At 38.8% G+C, this 20,425-nt stretch overlaps 1 protein-coding gene across 1 annotated transcript; it reads right to left on the bottom strand.

The window, feature by feature from the left end:
- Positions 1-950: 950 nt before the first annotated feature.
- Positions 951-19,066, bottom strand: NMNAT3 (nicotinamide nucleotide adenylyltransferase 3; the record flags this gene model as incomplete). The annotated part of the gene is made up of 4 exons (XM_082003511.1): positions 18,054-19,066; positions 11,077-11,256; positions 7,572-7,681; positions 951-1,360 (listed from the first exon to the last, which is right to left on the bottom strand). Exons 1-4 carry the CDS (start codon positions 18,164-18,166, stop codon positions 951-953), a joined length of 813 nt encoding a protein of 270 aa, XP_081859637.1. The 5' UTR covers positions 18,167-19,066.
- Positions 19,067-20,425: the final 1,359 nt, after the last annotated feature.

Genomic DNA, 20,425 nt, shown 5'->3' on the forward strand with positions numbered 1-20,425 from the left:
TAACTTGTTCCACAAGCTCCTTAATTGTAGAGAACTACCAGTGGAAGCTGTCTGGCCAGCTGAGGGATCAAAAAGGGCCAGTTAGGTAGAAACTTGTATTAAGAAGCAATGGTTAATTCTGTATATTGATAAATGGTACATCACTACTGAATGCATGCTTTCAGTTAATTTCAGCAACATTTAAACACAGAAGTAGCACTTTATAGAGATTCTATATTCTTTGAAGTTGTCTTCTGTCAAAAATGAGATAGACTGAATCAGCAGAATAGGCAACCAACATAGAAGAGAATGGATTTTTCTGGCTAACATTTGGGCTCAAATACTGAGACAGCCTCTCAGCAATTTTCATTTTCTGTGGATCAGAGAAGCAAAGAAACCCACTTTAAATCTGGGAGTGAGGACTGTCTGTCATTTCTGAATCTGGAGGCTTGGAAGCGACATGAATGGTGCATGCATTTTTAAGTGCTTCCATGAAAGAAAAATTTATTTCCATCTCTTGTCCAAACTGCTGAAACATAAAAAGTTATTCAGGGTGCTAAAAAGTTTAGCAGTAATACACATTTAAATATATATATGTAAAGAAAAGTTGTGGTTTATTTTGCTGCGTTAGAACAGTAAGGCATCTTCATGCTAAAATGTTGTAGGATTACAGAATTGCAATTCAGGAAAGTACTATGTTTAACTCAAGTATTACTGAGGATTAATATTTATTGTTAAGATCTTATTTCTTTTATTTTCACAAGGAAGCTGTTCTTTATACATTTTAAGCTATGCAGCTAAGCATCCCGATTTGCTAAAGCACTACCGTACACAAAAACATGAATTTAAAACACCACATGAATTCAAGAAATTTTGGGCAGATGTACTTTCCTCTCACTAACAAGAAACAACTTTCTCAAGAACCATACATGAAAAAAAGCCAGGTCTGTCCACTTCACACACTACAGACATCAGTCATTTAGTGGGTTTACTGTTGTGTTATGCAACTTCAGAGGCTGAAGCAAGTCACCTTCATTCTTCTGCTCACTCTCTTCTGTGTAGATATTATGGTGTGCAATGTAGGATATAACAGAATCTGGTATGAGATATTTTACACTTAATCCTCTGCACAAGGCATGGCGTATCTGTGTTGCACTGATTTCATTCTGAATCCATTCTTTCACCAGAAAGATATTGTGCTGAAATTTAGTTAAAAGGTCTGATTCATTGATATACTGAGCAGGATCAGAGCCAGCACGGCTAATACAGACTAAACCAAACTTTTCCACTATTTCTTTGATGTGTTCTTCCTTCCAGAGATTGGGTGTCTTAAATGTCTGTAGAAAATCAGCCCCACAGAGCAGCTTTAATTCTGGTAGAACTGCAAAGACAAAAGGAATTGAGAGGTTTCTATACTTGCACAGTTTTCTACGATGTTTATAATTAAAATCTGTTTTAACTTATCACCTTTTTTCCTTCTCTCTTTTTTTTTTTTTTTTTAATCATTTACCTTTACTCCAGTTTTCTTTTAAAAGGTTGCAAGAAAAGCTTGGATTTTATGTGTCTGGTCACAATTACTTTATCACCTACTTCATCATCACTGACAGCATATCAAATATTATCTGTACAATGTTAAAGGAGAATTATTCCTCCACTCAAGCAAGCCAAAAAGGGGAAGAAGCAAATAAAGGAGAGAATTATTTTAGCACAAAGACTAGACTTGGTTGAAACTGGCTACCACACCCAGCCTGCCCTGCTCACTTTGCTCAGGTACTGTGGGACCAAGCCCAGCTAGCGAGGCCCTTGCCTGCCACTGTGCTACCGCATACAGCTCCCCATCCCTTAGGGGATGCCCTACTGCATGCTGGCACACACACACAGTGTTTGCCTACTGTCACATTAGCCAGAGAACAACCTAGAATTTCGCCTGGGTTTGTGCACCTGTATCATCTAAAACATGACAGATTGTATCTAATCTAACTGCCCTTACTGGTATAATAAGCTAGTTAGTTGACCTATTAAGTCTTATTTTATTTTTAGAGATATTTGAACCAGCAGAATATTATATAGATAATATTTTGTGTCATGTTGCCATGGCATTTTTTTTCCAGTACAAAGAGATCTAAAGCCAAATTTGCTGTACCTTGAATAATGACCAAGAATGATACTTCACCAGTACATTTTTTTGGCCTTCTCTACATTTCTTATTTGTGGCACACTGCCTAAGCCCCAGTACAGAACTATCTCTTTCCTCAAAGTCTATTCTACAGCACTCATCATTATACCATCTGAGTATTTTACAAACATTGACTAGGTATTTTCACAGCCTTGCATTCATGTGAAGTGAAGGGGAAACCTGGAGGCACTGTCTCCATTTTACATTTATTCGTGATTGCAAACAGTTAGCACATCTGCAAGTCTTACACAAACACCTTAAATCAGTGACTTGAAAAATAAGAAACATACTAGTGATGATGCATGAAAAGCATACCTTCAGTGCCCTAAGACACACTCGATTTTGCAGAGGTTTAATATATACCATTGAGTTAACTACAGCAAGCATTTCTTCTCTTCTTACACCCCTCACTACATACCTTCCAACCCCTACAACAAAGAAGGCAGGGGTACTGCACTGCACCTTCCTGTCCTCGGAATGCAGCATTACTACAGAAGGAAGACAGTACAGGACAAGGCAATCTTGAAACATTCATGCCTGACAGAATCACCATAGACTGTCCACATGCTTAAAAATATAATTCTGGGGTTTTTTAGAGTTTATAATCACTGTATTTGGTAGGAATATGAAAATTTTGAAACAGCCCCCTCCCTCACAAACCACCCATTAAATTTTATTTTGATACCCACATCTGCAAGGTTGGAACCTTTACATTCAATGCTTTCATCTCTGACACTTGAGCTAGTGCAGAAGTACCTGCAAAAGTTATCTGTGATCTTTGTGTGGACCAGAGCTACAGGAGGCTGAGAGGAGACCTTGTCGCTCTCTACAACTACCTGAAAGGAGGTTGTGGTGAGGTGAGCGTTGGTCTTTTCTCTCAAGTAACCAGTGATAGGACGAGAGGAAATGGCCTCAAGTTGTGCCAGGGGAGGTTTAGACTGGATATTAGGAAAAATTTCTTTCCTGAGAGAGTGGCCAAACATTGGAACAGGCTGCCCAAGGAGGTGGTGGAGTCACCATCACTGGAAGTATTCAAAAAATGTGTAGACGTGGCACTTCAGGACATGGTTTAGGGGGCATGGTGGCGTTGGGTTGATGGTTGGGCTTGATGATCTTGAAGGTCTTTTCCAACCTTAATGATTCTGTGATTCTGTGAGTACAAAACTCTGAAAGAATGTCCCAGTTACTTCTGACAGCTGATGAACAACGAGACACCAAGAACCTTAGGATTCACACAACCCTGGAGGCTCTATCATGATAAAGCTCATCTTTTCTGCTTTATCCCTTCCAAGCTGTCCTCTTCTCACCTATCTCCTCATGCCAGTTCCAATCTTCTTGTCCTTCCATTCACAGATTCTACTCTTCCTTTCCAGTTCCTTGGCTCAGCTGTTTAGACTGTTTCCAGTCCCCTGCTTTCCAGAGCCTTACCTGGGTTTTATGTCACAGCTTGCTTTTTACTTAACAGCAGCCTCCACAATAAAACAGTACTCTGTCCCAAGCTGTATTAGGGCTAATATTACACCAGAGCTTTTATACTATTGATATGTTTTCTCTGAATGTACATGAATTGCAGTTCTAGGTTACTAGAAGCTAAATTAACAGATTGTAGGCTTTACAAAAAGGCCATCAATTTTACAAATACATCTCTGCATATCCCTACGTCTTCTGTGTCAATGAGAAAAATGTGTCTTTGGCCTTTCAAGGGCACTTTGCTAAATGATGATCTGCAGCTTCCACTATAGATAATGGTATAAAACCCAAATGGCTGCTGCAATTCTCAATTTTTTACTAAGTACAATAGCCTTTATTTTGGGCCATGATATATCTGGATGAGGGAAACTTCTGCTTGTTTTTGACTGGCGTAGCTCAGTCAATGACGGTGGACAAAAATTAATTGCAATTCCTTGAAGTGTTATCCAGGGTAAAATGAGAGGGTAAGCTAAAGGAGAAATAACTATTAACACAAAGTAAGTAGCTGGATTTCAGGTTTAATTAAGGGAGACTGCTATTGGAATATGCTAGGGAAAAGTATTCAAGAGGTGACAACAAAGTTGTACATGTAAGGCAACCGAGAGACTTGAAGTGCAGGGCATTAAATTAAAAATTAAATTAATACAATCAACCATCTCTTGTAAGTAGGACAAGAAATACTGCATATGAAGCTATATTTGGTGAATCAAGGAGGAATGGCAAATCCCTGGGCACTGAAAAACAGAGAAAAAGAACTCTGTAGTCTTGTCATTTTTATCTTCGTCCTGAATGACTAGCACCAATGAACTATTCTAAGTTTATTAAAACTGCAATCATTTGTCTATACCTCTCCTCAGTGAACCTTTTTATTTACAATATACATTAAAGTGACCTGATTATTTCACGTGGAAAAAAATAATGAGACTCAGCACCATGCAAAGAAGTCTTACAGTTTAGTAGGCATACATTTAGTAGAAAAATAGCATAGCAGTCCTGGTTAACAGGGGAGGTCCCAGAAGACTGGAGGCTTGCCAATGTGATGCCCGTCTACAAGAAAAGCAGGAAGGAGGATCCTGGGAACTACAGGCCTGTCAGCCTGACCTCTGTACCGGGGAAGATTATGGAGCGGTTGATCTTGAGAGTGCTCACAGGGCATCTGCAGGACAACCAAGGGATCAGGCCCAGCCAGCATGGGTTCATGAAAGGCAGGTCCTGCTTGACCAACCTGATCTCCTTCTATGACCAGGTGACCCGCCTAGTGGATGAGGGAAAGGCTGTGGATGTTGTCTACCTGGACTTTAGTAAAGCCTTTGACAGTGTCTCCCACAGCATTCTCCTGGAGAAACTGGCGGCTCATGGCTTAGACGGGTTTACTCTTTGCTGGGTAGAGAACTGGTTGGATGGCCGAGCCCAGAGAGTTGTGATGAACAGCATTAAATCCAGCTGGCAGCTGGTCACAAGCAGTGTTCCCCAGGGCTCGGTTCTGGGGCCGGTCTTGTTCAGTATCTTTACTGATGATCTGGATGAGAGAATCAAGTGCTCCTCAGTAAGTCTGCAGATGACACCAAGTTAGGTGGAAGTGTTGATCTGCTGGAGGGTAGGAGGGCTCTGCAGAGGGATCTGGACAGGCTGCATCGATGGGCAGAGGTCAACTGTATGAGGTTTAATAAGGCCAAGTGCAGGGTCCCGCACTTTGGCCACAACAACCCCATGCAACGCTACAGGCTTGGGGAGGAGTGGCTGGAGAGCTGCCTGGCGGAAAGGGACCTGGGGATGCTGGTCGCCAGCCGGCTGAACATGAGCCAGCAGTGTGCCCAGGTGGCCAAGAAGGCCAACAGCGTCCTGGCCTGTATCAGCACTAGTGTGGCCAGCAGGAGTAGGGAAGTGATCGTGCCCCTGTACTCGGCCCGGGTGAGGCCGCACCTTGAATCCTGTGTTTAGTTTTGGGCCCCTCACTACAAGAAGGATGCTGAGGTGCTGGAGCGTGTCCAGAGAAGGGCAACAAAGCTGGTGAAGGGTCTGGAGCACAAGTCTTATGAGGAGCGGCTGAGGGAACTGGGGTTGTTTAGTCTGGAGAAGAGGAGGCTGAGGGGAGACCTTATCGCTCTCTACAACTACCTGAAAGGGGGTTGTGGCGACGAGGGTGTTGGTCTCTTCTCCCAAGTAACCAGTGATAGGACAAGAGGAAATGGCCTCAAGTTACGCCAGGGGAGGTTTAGATTGGATATTAAGAAAAATTTCTTCACTGAGAGGGTGGTCAGGCATTGGATGTGGTGCTTCAGGACATGATTTAGGGAACATGGTGGCGCTGGATTAATGGTTGGACTTGATGATCTTGAAGGTCCTTTCCAACCTAGTGATTCTGTGATTATGGAATTTTGCCACTGCTAAATTCAGCCATCAAGCTGATCTTTTGAAAGCTTCCATTAGGTGACTGAGCCTTCCTACAAACTTCACAGAAACCCCCAATTCAACAGATTTCATTGTTGGGAGGTGGTTTATTTTTGGGTGGGGTGGGGGAAGAGAGGAGGAATTGGGTAACAGAGGAATTGGGTAACAGTTGCCTGCTGTCATCAAGTTTGTGCTAACCAACATTTATTTCTGAGAAAGGAGAGGAACTCTATTCTGCTCTGGACTTCTCAGTAGCTTTTGATCACTCTCCATGCCCCACACGATACCATGCTAGTGACCAAAGGAAATGGGAAGAAACCATTTTGTTCCTTCTTGGTAGGCCACATGTTTAATATAGCCAAATCCATATCACTGCCCAGTCAGTCAAAAGACTGAAGGCAGAAAAAGTAATAGCAGGATGCTAGCCTTTCTCTGTTCAAACTAACGGATTGTTCTTTCCAGATAGCTGCCAGATAGAATAAATAAATAAATAAAAAATCCAGCTGCTATGTACTAGACAAAGAAACCTATTTCTTGCCTGTCCTCTTTCTCACCCAGTTTTGCTACGCCTTTTATTTTTGACTGTAGAGGAATCCTGTGATGATGACTGATGAATTCTAAACTGAGAATCTTTACTGGGAAAGACAGACTAGTTTTAACATTTGTTTTCTTGACCAATTTGACATAAAATGCTATAGAGCTTGAAATAACTACAGAAAATAGTAGCCAAAAGATTTTTTTGTAATGGAAAATTAAAATAGTCTTTACACTTTCACACCAATTTTCCTTAGTGTTGCAATGTGGAATAATCTGACTTGTCACTTGCCTACAATAATTAACCCCATTAGACACAAGACTCCACTGCAGTCCAAATGCCTTGAGACTTTTTTCCCCCTCTACCATCTATAAAGATACAACAACTCATCTTTTGGAAACTTTTGTATAGCCATAAACAACTTAAATGTATTATTCATGTCTAAGTGTTGCAATACTACAGGAAAAAAGTAATGTATCAAAAAGCTAGCAGCATCCTAGCAAGTCGTAGGGTAGGGAATATGATAAAATAGGAAACCCAAAACTGACATTGTTTCCAGAACCTGCCATACTTCTAATGTCAACAGAAGCTTTTCTGTGCAGAAATGCAGTAAACATCAATGCATGAGCATCACTGTTGTGGTATCGACATACTTTGTCCATTGTCTAACACTAGAATTACAATTCTAAGTAATCCCTATACTTCTTGATATTTTTTATTCATATATTCTTTGCTTTGCAAAACTAGCAGGGCCACAACATCTCTGATACAGCTAAAGAGATGTTTATAAAACCAAACATTAGACAGGAGACTTATTTAGGAGACTATGTGGGAGTTACTACAAAATAACGGCACCAGCAGTCATGTTGGCATTTGGCATGTCTTGTTTTCAGCAGGCAGCTCCAACCCGCAAAACTTACCAGCTACTATGTTCAACTTTTTCATCAAGTAGTCGAGTCTTACAAAGCTGTATTGTTTTTAATGCTAAACAAGGAGTTGTGTTTACAGTTATAAACCAACCTGAGTGCTGGTAAGAAAGGGAATCCTCTGTAGATCTTTCTATGGGCCATTTGTTTTTCATTAATTCCTTCCTGGACTGCAGCAATCTGAGTGATTCATTGTAATGGTGCCTGCATTTAAAATAAAGGTTTCTGTGTGAGGTAATCCTCTCAGATATGCACAAAGCGATTACCTGGCACTTTCAGATTCAAGAACACAGTCTGCTTTTATGCACTTTGGATTTGAATACAATTTGTTAAGAATTTAGCATATTCATTCTACTGTGAGATTAGTATCAATGTAGTTAACATTTTTCAGAATTCACACGCAATCTCCGTAATGGCATTCTGGTTTGCAATTCCTTTTTGAAATTCTACCGTTATGGCAATTTTGGTAACAACATTACATTTAAAACATAGTGGAGGTTTTTGCTTGAAACGGGACTGAATCACACTTCAATCACTAGATTTAATTTCTTGATTAAATACAATTGCCGTATGATGATGTTTCTATAATGTGTGCTCCGTTTTCAGCAGAAGACACTCCTGTTCTCTCTCCTCTACTTCACAGAAACATGTTCCCTGAGTTTTCACCATGTGGTTTTCCCTTTCATTTTAATTAAAAGAATCATAATCTTGAGAAACTCAAAATATACAATTGTCATAAGATTTTTGACATCTGCTATGCTTCTAATTTTACTGAGTTCAGATCCATGAAGGGGCAAGGATCCTTTTGTCAGTTTTTCCAGGTTTCTATTATCTATTCTTTTGCTGCTCCTGATAACTGGTGCCCCACTGCAATACTGGTACTATTACCTCATGGTAGTGCCTTTGATCATGAGGGAAGTGCCAATCTTACATCCAAACACCTAAACTCCCTTCCTTCCAAATCAGCATGGCCTTGCCTGTTCAGAATAGTCCCTGACTTGTACCATCCTGAGCCATGCTTAGGCATTGCTCATATTGGCATTCAGTTAACAAGCTCACAGTTAAACAGGACAGGCAGACACAGACTCAAGCCAGTGTCCCATCTCTGTCTAGTACATCTATAGACAGAGTGACCATCAGGTCTTATATAACTGTATCAAAGCAAAGATTATGAGTTACAAGGTACAGTCTGAATTCAGTATGTGTACAAAGCCATATAGAACCCTTTGACTGTCTGGCCTACAGAATGAGTTTATAGCTTAGTGATTTAAATGTACACTCTTCAAATCATGCAAGTACTTTTAACCACAGGAATAAGCTGCACAAGTGTCAAGAACCTACAGCTAGACAGCCTGAATAACTACCTCCAGTAATTTTTGATGCTCAGCCATTGGCTGAAGAAACTGCATAGACAAGAGGTGAGAGACATATGGTAGTAGAGAGTAGGGTAATAGCTTGGCCTGTGCCTTCCTACATTTCTATTTCTGATCCTGCCTTCTTGTAAACAGGCTGATGTTATATATAGTCAAGTACACTAACTTTGTATCATGGCCTGACATTCTTGGGCCGTGATTCAAAAATAAGAACTCTTGGCAAAAAGCCCACTGCAGGACTAATGTTACAAGTACAGCAAAATCTTAGCTGCCAAAAGGTGTGTTTAGCAGGTGTTTCAAGTGCTGGGGCAGTGAGGGTTACGTTATTTTAAAGATACACCAAGAAGGACAAACCAATCTGTTAGTTTATCAAGCATTTTCTGAACTGTGTATGAAGCTCTGAAGACCTATATAATTAAATCACAAGCACAATTCAATAGAAGTGGTGTAAGATAGATCTTTGTCAATTCTAAATTAATTCATAGTATATCTGCACCACAATCAAATCTACGTTACAAGAGGAATAAATGTAGTTCTTTGGTTACTGACAATACTGTTTTCTTGTCTAGGAAGAATATTCAAGAAGAGCAGCTAGGTGTGAAAAAGCTCTACCATGTTCCCTCCTCCTCTCTAAAAAAAAAAGCCTTGAGAGAGTCTCCAAAATTTCCATACTCAATGTAACAGGCAACTAATAGCACTGCCATAAGTGGGATAGGACCTTTGCTGCTTACAATTCTTTTATGTCATAACTATTTGGAAGCCTCTGCAAAATCTACAGATTTTGATGAATTATGACACTTTCATGGCACTCAGGTAAAACAAGTACTGTAGGAAAAGGCCATTCATGTGTCTCAGGACACAATGTTCTACTGCAGTTAAGTGCACAATTCAAAATACTGATAAAAAGAGACATTTAGGTACAATAGTATTTTTTGCCTCTGCCTTGCAATAGCAAAATCTCTTTCTATTGGTACTAAAGTTTCCTACCTGAGGGAGCTTATAGTGAAGGCAGCAATTGGTTCTTCGTTCTTTGACCAGGGAAGAATCTATAGATTCAACGCTTGTGAAGAAGCACAACTCCACAATAAACCTGTTTATACAGATAAAGATCTAGCCCTAAAGCCACCTCTTTTTTACATATTCATGTGTGACAGTTAAAATACAATATAAACAGGTCTGATCTTTAATTGCTTTCACACACAGAGCCGTAAGAGCCTTCTGGGCAGTTGTTGGAAGGCACATTTTAGAGCCTTCAGCTATACAAACAACTGTTTCCAGTTAGAAAGTAACCTTGAAAAAGTGAATAGAAATGAAGAATCATTGATAGTTCTTACAGAACACTTACTTTCTTCACAGACATCCATGAAGTCTTTAACAGTATCTGTTGGCTTCTGTAGCATCTACATTTGCAAAAAGTGGCTAGCACAAGCAGCTTGTATTTTCATACCTTGCCCTGTAATGCATTTATTACCAAGACCAACCATATGGGAAAAAGGCACCTTTCAAGGTCCTTACACCAAGTTAACAGATTTTGGACAAATTGTTCAATTTTTCCTTCCAGCACAAAACCACAGCAAACACAGTGATTTTGGAAGAAAAAATCCGCAGTTATGGGCTGGGGTTTAACTTGCCTTTAGAGTTAGTAAGAAAACTTTTCATGGATGCATGAATAAAGAAACCTGCAGTCATAATAACGCCAACATGGCTAATCTGGAATAGGGATGCTCGTGAAGTATAGGTTTGTTTGCAAACTCTCTTACTTTCTGATTAAGGTATCTATATTACCTGCATAGAGACTTAAAAACAAGAGAAATAACATGAGAGCCAAGAACTTTTCTGCAGAACTCCTTTAGTGATTATAATTTTGCAAGACCCTTTCTTGGCAGAGGTTTTCCACATGCATCTAACTAAGTAGTCATCTAAATGGCACAAATGCAGTAGTGTGGAGTACTGCATAGAGCTGGGGAAAGCCTATCTGCTTTGCTCTAGGGATGGAAAGACTCCAGATGGGGAATCCTGACTACACAGCCTTTCTAAAGGAAAGTGATGTGAATTTTCATTGCTCACGGGTATAATATTTTATCTCATAGCAGATGATGCTATAAACAGACACATTCTGCTTTGCTTGGGTGTTTTACAGGAGCAAGTTCTGTGCATTGACCTGGTAGCCTGACAGATTTTTGTCAATCAGTAGCTTCATAAAGAAAAAAAAAAAAAAGTAATTACCTTAATACTTTTACTGTCTCTGTCCACGTGTCCTGCTCACTCTCCCATGGATCAACTCGAATCCAGTCAGATGTCTCCAGTGCTAGTTTAGCCATTGCTATCCGGTGTCTTGCTGAAACCAAGCCTTTCTTTCTGTACTCGTCATTAACAGGAGACATTATACCTTCAATCACCTGATACCTTCCTTTTGGAAAAAAGAAAAGAAAAAAAGAAAAAAGTCATCTTCATAGAACCTTGAAAATTTAGCGTGGACAGGACCTTGGGAGATCATCTAGTACAACCTCTTCAAAGCATGGTTAACTTCAAAGTTATAAGAGACTATGAACAACTTGATCTAGGTATTATTTTTAATATAGAAACATCAATTTAAAAAACTAAAAAGCAGCCTTCTTTTTCCTCTGTAAACTGCTCACAATTACTATCAACATATTTAACCTATCAGATGATTCAAAAAGGAAACCTGGATGAATATACAATTTTCAAACAAGCAGAAATGCTTATAATTTATAACAAAAACTATCAAAATCACTAGATATAATTGTTTTATATTCTAGTAAGTACAGCTTTTATATAGGCAGAGTAATGGATGACTTAAGTGACCACTGCTTTCTTCTTAAGCATCTGATACTTGTTATTTATCAAAATCATTGTGCCTTTTCATTGTGTTAAAGCAAGAATTATAGCATATTAATGCAGCTATGATTAATGTGATTCAGACAAATCAGAAGATTCGAGAAGAAAGACGGGGCTAATGGAGTCTAAAATGAGACTTACAGCACTATGGTCCAAACATCAGCTTAGCGGCTATTAAAGATCCTTTCTATCTGGCCGATCATGTTAATTAAATTTGAAAATATGCCCATATTTTTCTACTCCTGTAACATAATGTAATCATTAACACAACAAGCTCTTTTTGTTAGACTTTTGAAGTTCTGGCCTCAAATCAGGAAACAAAAATGTAGCTCTCATTTTGATAAATCAACAGGGAAATAAAGCACTGATATAAGCTGCATCTCCCAAGAAACAAAGAGGAGAGAAAGGGTGTTTCAAATAAACAGAAATGAAACAAAATGATTTCTAGTGCAACTAGAGTGACTATGATAAGTATGATACTGAAGGGGAAAAAAAATTGCTTTCCTTTTTTCTAATTCAATTGTTTCAACAAAGAAACTTAAATGCAGCAAGTTCCCTCTATTGCTTTGTAATGAAAATGATACCCCTGGACTCACAATTTCTGATACTGGCACACAACAATTTAATATTCTAAAACAGCAATTTAGTAACTTCAGATTTATATTGATGTAATAAGGTAAAATTTTCAAAAGTACTTAAGTGAGTTGAAACTTACAAAAAATAGCATTGATTTAATGAGATTTACAGGCCTGTCTCCTGTTAAAAAGTCAGTCCAAGTTATCCTCTGTTTTAAAACATTCTCATTGTAGGCAAAACGATCAATAGAGCAAGGTAAAATTTTTCAGAAACATGCAAGATGTGAACTGAACTGGCCAAAGGGATATTCCACACCATATGACATCATACTCAATATTTAAACTGGGAGACGTTCAGAGTTACGGCATTTTGTCTTCCCAAGTAACCATTACGTGCGAGGGAGCCCTGCTTGCCTGGAGGCAGCTGAACAACTGCCTGCCAATGGCAAGTAGTGAATGAATTCCTTGGTTTGCTTTGCTTGCGTGTGTGGCTTTTGCTTTCCCTATTAAATTGTTGTTATCTCAACCCATGGGTTTTCTCACTTTTACCCTTCTGATTCTCTCCCGTACCCTGTGGGGGGGGCATGAGCAAGTGGCTGTGTGGGGCTTAGTTGCTGTCTGGGGTTAAACCATGGCACAAGGGCATGAAGTTACCTACACATCTAAGATTTAACAAAATGAGTCTAAGGAACAGTTTAAATTTTACTGCATAGTACTTACACAATATCAAATACATAAATAACAAATATCACTTTGCCAAGGAGTCAGTCCTCCTTTGTGAGGAAAGTAGCGGCTATTTCAAAATGTAAAGTGATGTAAAACCTGCTACCAGAAGTGAACAATGTTGGAAAACAGTTACAATACAATCTCATGTTCTAACCATCTAAGATGCAACAAGAGTTTATGTTAATGTAAGTTTTCATTTCTTCACTGAAACAACCACTGGCACACTCGCTTTTACAAATATGGTTAGTTAACTGGATGATTTAATTTCTTTTATCAGCCTTCTGTGTATGACTACACATACATTAAAATCACATGATAAAATTCTGTATTGAAGTAATAGTAATGGCTTCCCTTGAACTCACAAGAAATCAACAGTTATCCTCCCAAAACTCTCAGCCTACTAATGTTAGGAAAACAAATACAAGGATTTTTCATTGTTCCATTTAATGCAAAATGTTAATTTTATTTATAGGTTATAATTAACTGGGGTGGAGGGAGGGATATCTAACATCTTTGTTCAGATTAAATACCAAAAGGATACCTCCTATGCTTACCTTCCCATTATATGTATGTAGAGATTGCCAAGCATGAAAAAGGAAAAGAAAATAGGCAAGACTCTTTTTACTTCATGTTCAGTCACCTTCTGTGAAGGGAATTCAACAGAAGGAAAATCAAAGTGGTAAACAATTCAGCAATCATTGCATTGAAAGTCAACATAAACAACAAATACATCAGAGCAGTAATGGACAATCTTTTAGGATAGCTCTCCATAGGATGGATGACTTTACCTTCACCACTTCACAGTGCTTGAAAGATGCATTCACTGAAATACATGAGGTGTGCAAAAATTGTAGTGACAGATGCCATATGAGTACCTAGACAAACATAAATCATATCCACCTGGTTGAGTGAACTACAGGGCCTGAAGATGCAGGTTTACCTCTGTAGTCAGACAGCCACTCAAAATACATTGCAACTTCAGGAACTCCTCCAACAGCTGAGTAACTGAGCATGCACAATGATCAGTCCTCAGATAAATGCTGAATGATCTCCACAAATCACATCTATAATAAATATTTCAAATCAAGACCACAAAGTACAGCTTCACTTCTATAAGAGTTGACTGGATTTGGACAAAAATAAGGAAAGGCAGTATCTTGACAGCTATGAAAATAAATACTTCTTTCAGAAAGGAAGGATAAAACCACCATCTTGAGAGTAACAATGAATAATAAAGTATTATAGCTTTACTCACAGGACACCTTATTCTGAAATGCTCTCATCTAACCTGACTTTTGCCATTTAACAAGACTGGGAAGCAATGATTCTCTTCAGAGGTGCTACAAAACAGAAGACTAGGATTCTGAAGTCAAATACAGGGCATAACCCAAATACCACTGCAAGCAAGGGATGCCCACCCTTCTGCTGGGTTTGAGAATAAGACAACAAAACTTGTGCAACAGAAAGATGCCTATACTTCTTCCACTTAGAAGAGCATTCCTTAAATTCAGAGAAAGTTAGGACCTAAAACTGTATGCACTTACAACAGTATTCAGAAAACTGAGTTTTATGTAACAGAAGCATCTTCTTTAGGGATGTGGTATGTCTTGAAATGTCTTAAGATTTATGCTTTTGCTGCTTTGATTTGCACCTCCTCAAAGTGCACTCTATAGCTTTAATTCTTTCTGAATGCTAAGCCACACATGCATCCCTCTTCCTGCCTCTTTCAAGGGTAAAGCCTAATACAGTTAACCAAGTACTGCTCTATTTATAAAGCAAGCACTGCTGTAGATCTTGTAATGAAAAAATAAGCAAAGATATGTTTCCTTTTCATTTTTTAAGTTCAGTTAATTTTAACTAATGTCTGTCAATATTTATTGTATATGTAGTGAGTAACTACTGCTAATCTGATCCTATTCCAATCATGTATCTGTATCGCTATACACACTATCAAAACAGTAGCATCTAACTGTTCTTTTTGGTGTGGTTTTCAAATTCCAGTTATAAAACTGTTGCAGGAAAACAAACTGAAGTCTGCATTTATGCTGACTTGCTGCTGTTACAATCTGTTCTTATCCCTTTCTTGAAAATATTAGTCCATTTTAACCAAATGCAGCCCTTGAACAACATAAACTTCCAAATTCCCACGGCTGGTTAGTGACTTGGACTTCTTAATTCCGCTGCCCAGTGCTGCATCTGACACAACCCATTGATGGTGTCACATTTTTCTCAAGTTTTCATGAGATAGTAACTCATTGTTCTTCACCTCCCTCTTGCATCTGTCTTGTCACAGATAGAAACGTCTTGTCTTTCATACCGCCCTCCTTTGCCCTCTATCCATTTTGGTCTTATCTGGAAACTTGGTGATGTAAGTATCCTCCACTGGCAATACTTGGGAAACAAGGTTTTAAACATCTTACATAGATTGATTCTAGTACTATTTCTTGGACTTCATGGTCAAATAAAAATATAGTCAAAGAGAAATAAAAGCATCTGGCATTACGTATTAACAGACAGGAAAGGCATTTGCCACAGTCAGTGCAAGTTTCAAGAAGCAATTTTAAAACAAGGGATTGAATCTGAGAACACTCTATCTATGTGTGAGGATGTGTAAAGAGTCAAATTCACATAAGCAGAGACAAAATCCAGATAAAGAGAATCATTAGAGTTATTCAGTCACACATAGCTACAGCTGTTGTATTTAAAAGGCAGCATGACAAGATTTGTCGACTGATATTAACAGAAAAATGATGAATTATTTGACATGTGGCAATGAAACTGCAGATACTGCTTAAAGTATCAGAAACTCAATAAAATTCCCTACTTAAAATAGGGAAAAATATGAAAAATAAGATTAGACAGCATTTGAAACTGAAGTGACGTGCAAAAAGCTGGCAGACAGAATTACCAGAGATGTCAGTCAGGATGCACATCAGGGATAGTCATGTCATTCATAACAGTAAAACCTGACTGTGAAGTCAACTCCAGCCAAGCTACTGTACAAGTCATCGTTTCTGCCCAATTTGTGACTGAGCAGAAATACCGGAGTAGCACCAGAAGTCAGTCATTCTCACAGCCTAGGAAACATCGCCCCTCATGCTAGTTAATTCTTCACTCATGCTAGTTATCTTTTCAGGCATTCAGTGTATATAGCTTGGAAGTGCCCTGTTCTCACTGAGGAGGGTATCAATATGAATATAGCAGACCACTACCTCACTTCAAACAAGCTTTAGTCACGTATAACCATTGTCCTCCAGCCCCACTACCAGCTCCCTGCCTGCAACTAGTGCTTCTTTTCATCAAATGAGCTCCATTTTCTCCTCTCCTTCCCTGGGTAACAGCAGAGGTGGAAACAGGGCTAAAAAGATGAGGGAATGACCAATTAATTTCCTGTGTAGGAATGGTTCTGCCATAAAACAGGCACTCCGAATCGATCATTCTGATAGCGTGTTTCCAACCCCTTCGGTTTGAAAAACTGTCTTCACCGTAGCAAGAAAGACCATATACCAGATTTGTGTATCCATACATATAAACACCTATATCTACATTTACAGTTACTTCAAATAAAGCTACCTCTACTTGGGATGGGTAAGTTTCCACAAGCTAACTGAGGATCCTTGCTTTGCAGACATCCTGGGTTAAGCATTCAGAAAGTGCAATGACAACACTGTAGGCAACCCAGACACAAATAAAGTCTCCTTCTTTAATGCATACTTATATATTAAGATGACTCCACAAATTAAACTAAGTCGTCAAAAGGCAAGTCACATCCTATCCAGAACTAAGCACTCATGTTAGAGAGGTGCAATGTAATGCACAATTTTAATTTCAGCCTTTCAAAATTTGATTTTTAATATGATTTTCACCAGACTTCTTGAAGTAAACTGCTCCGAGTAGGGGAACTAGAACATACAACTTAAACAGAATTACCAGTTGGTTTCACATTATCTTTCTACTCCTTGCACACCTGTGCAGCAGCAGCAGTTATAAAATTACAGTGCGAAAAGCCAATTAAAATCCCTTTTTAACCCTTTATTTCTAGTTCTGCGGGAGCAATAAAATCATTTGACAGTTACAGGACAACAGACTCTTGTAGAGGCAGCCCTCAGAGCCAGTTGTGTAATTCTTCCTCATGAAAGCCAAAGTATTCTCATAGTATATGGCGAGCATATAGTTGCTGCTTTTACTGCAGAACAGTATCAGTGGGTTACCAGATTCACTCCCCACAATTTGACAGCCAAAGTCCTTTTGCTATTATTTGCTGTTCAGGTTCCTACTGAACCACCTCCCTAGGAGCTTCTCTGTCAGGTTCCAATAAACTATGACTCCCTTCCAAACTCTTCTATAAACATATGTGTATATTTTAGCTGCCATATGGAAAAAAAAAAAAAGTCTCAGCAACTAAGTAGTTACTTAGAGTAGTAGCTTAGAGTTAAGTGCTTCTCAGTAGCTTTTCTGCTTCTTGCTTAAGTTCCTGATGTTACCCACCTTTCTCCTTTGTTGCCAAAACTTTCTAGCCTGCTGACATCTAGCTTTTCTGATCTCCTTTATGAGGAAATTATTTTGCTAGGGGAGATAACTTGTACCTTTTAGTGAAGATGGATAATGAATAATTAACGTTTCATCTTTTCTCCAGTTTCACCCCCCAGCTGTCAAAACTGCTGTGACAATTCTTCATATTAAAACACACTGTATCACAAAAGCATGAAATTTGAACATAAATGTTTCTTCTCAGTTTCAAAATTGTTAAGCATACTCTTTCACAAGGCTCATGTTCCATGAATATGATCCTAAAACTGCTGGTAAAACTTTCACTTTATTTGCATGAACACTCATTATGATACTTGTTTATTTACTGAGCCAAAGAAGAGGTAATGCTAGATTCTTTATATTGAATTTGCCATGAAAGCTCACACTGAATGATCCATAAAGAATATTAAAATTAAGCCAGCTGTAAAGAGACAGCTTATCTATAGTGAGTGTTAAAAATCTTTCCTTTTCACCGTAAACCACCATGCATGTGTGATCCTAACACCACCTTACTGACCTGTTTGGTGCAGGTGATCTCTAGCCAGCTCAAATAAACGCATATGCATGTTTGTGATGGGGTTAAAGGAGCCACAAGCTAGAAGAATGAGAGGTATCCTGCTCTTCATACTGACATCAAAACATTAAAACTCCACCCTAAAGAAAAAAAAAAATCATTACAATAAAAGACAAACTTGGCAAAGAGCAGACTGCCCATTCTCCCTCAAACTAAAAGGAGCGCTGTTTTCTGAACAGTGTATTCCTGGAACACTAGTAAAGTATCAGCAGATCAGCTCTCTGTATCATCCCAGCATACTGGAAGTCCTAGCTCAGAAACACATGTGTTCTTTGATATTTATTAGGAGAGCATCACAAGTTAAGTTTCCCCACATCCAGAGATGGCTAGAAGGTATTACTAGAAATTCATATTGTCACTATTATTAAAAACTGTCAAGATTTTTTACTTTTTTTATTTTTAACCTGCTTTTGTCAGAAAACAAGGTTTTGTTCTGTCTGTCAACCCCTTATTAGTAACTTTGGAACCTGTAGACCTTCTACAAAAGCAGATTTTTGTATGTTTTTTTAAATAACTTCTTACAATGGACCCAAACCTACAGGCCTGACTTCCTCAGAGGTGTGCAGGCAGCAGCTGGTGGCCAGCCAGCCAGCCAGCACATACTTGTAGCCAGATTATCAGCAATTGCCTGTTTTTGTTGTATAGAATTCGCCATTCTTTGTTGGATGGCAGAGCAAGTAATGGTGGATCAACGGCAGGGAACAGCAGGGAGGAGAAACTATAGCTGTTAGAAGAAAACACCAGGGACATTAAAAAGCTATGAATAGGGTGAATGGGTGGGGAGCAATGCTGTTAGGAGCCTTGCCAGGTGTGTTTACAAACAACTCATACAATCTAGTTAATATGTCAGTCATCTCAATAAAAATGCAGCGGAAATCAGTTTGTCATTGTGCTTGGAGCTACTTATTTGCATAGCTCTTCTTACAACTACTTAACAACAGAATATATCTGGCATGATAAAAACAGTTGTGTCCCACATACATATCTGTGAAGCCGGTATTTAGATGGGGTTCTCTTCCTTCCCTAGGATTTGAAATCTCTACAATGCTCACACCCACATCCATACATCATACTACATACACCATTCTCTTCCCTTCGTCTGGCCTCTAGCCCTCTCCATCAAGTGTAACAGTCTTCCTGCAGAACATGCTTGCATTCCAAACTTCAGAAGCCAATCTTGGGTTAACAGACCGCAGACCGAATCTGGTACAGATTCTGTGCTCTGTTTAGCAAAATCCTGTTCTCCATCTGCAGTGTACCAAAGCACTGTAGTTCAGAGCCTACCTCTCACTCTTGCAAGTCCTTATATTCTCTTGTGGCTTTTTCCCCCCTTTTCTTACTTAGAAAAAATTAACAATAATGGTTCAATCAATATCAAGTTGATGTTTGATAGCTGACAACTCTATCAGTTCATTTACAGAGGATTTATAACTCTGAAGACTAGGACTGCACCATTTAACAGCATTCAGTACACCTAGCAACAAATTTGAATATTTTCATTTGTGACATATCGGCAGTTTGCAAACTCTTTAGAGAGAAAATTCTTTGAAGCATACATGCTACCTGTACCTTGACCATCTAGTACTGAATATAGATATTAAGATTCTGTTATACTGTTTTCATTTTACTTTACTCATTTCTCAGATCTTGCATCAACTAAGGGGAGAAAAGACTGACTGGCTGTAGAGCCATTGAAAGCAACAATTTTATGGTCTACAATTGTAGCAACTGTAGGAATCACGTTTCACAGCACTCTCTGTCTTTACTCTGATTACTCTGATTAACTATCCCTGTATAGACAATAACAAACTCATATGTAAAAACTGTATGCAAACTTTACAGGTTCTTTATTCTGAAAAATCAAACTCAAAGTGTTCTGTGGTTCAATATCAGCAATTCTGTAAATGTATCTTTATTGTACGGGGAAAGGTCTTTTTGCCTTGAAACGGGTAGCAAAACATTAGTATCTGTGATTAACTGAAAAAGAAATCATTGCTAGAATATGCCAGTGTTCTCCTATAGTCCCAACATTTTGCTAGGTAGATTCTGTTGCCACAGATGAGTCAATGCTGAACTCTCAATGATAAATCAATTAATTACAGACTAAGAATCTAGAAGCAGAAACTCTGTACTGTAATAACTACAATAACGTTGCTCAGCATCCAGCCCTACAAACAGGCTTATACCATCTTATGAGACAACCTAAAATCAATGACATGGTCATATAATTTACTCAGTTGCACAGCAGTATCAGTCGGCACCTCACTCAAACAAATATGTGTTCAGGGGTAAAAACGCATACCCATTCTTC

The sequence above is a fragment of the Phaethon aethereus genome (genome assembly GCF_964289735.1).
Source record: "Phaethon aethereus genome assembly, chromosome: 9".
NCBI classification, from domain to species: Eukaryota; Metazoa; Chordata; class Aves; order Phaethontiformes; family Phaethontidae; genus Phaethon; species Phaethon aethereus.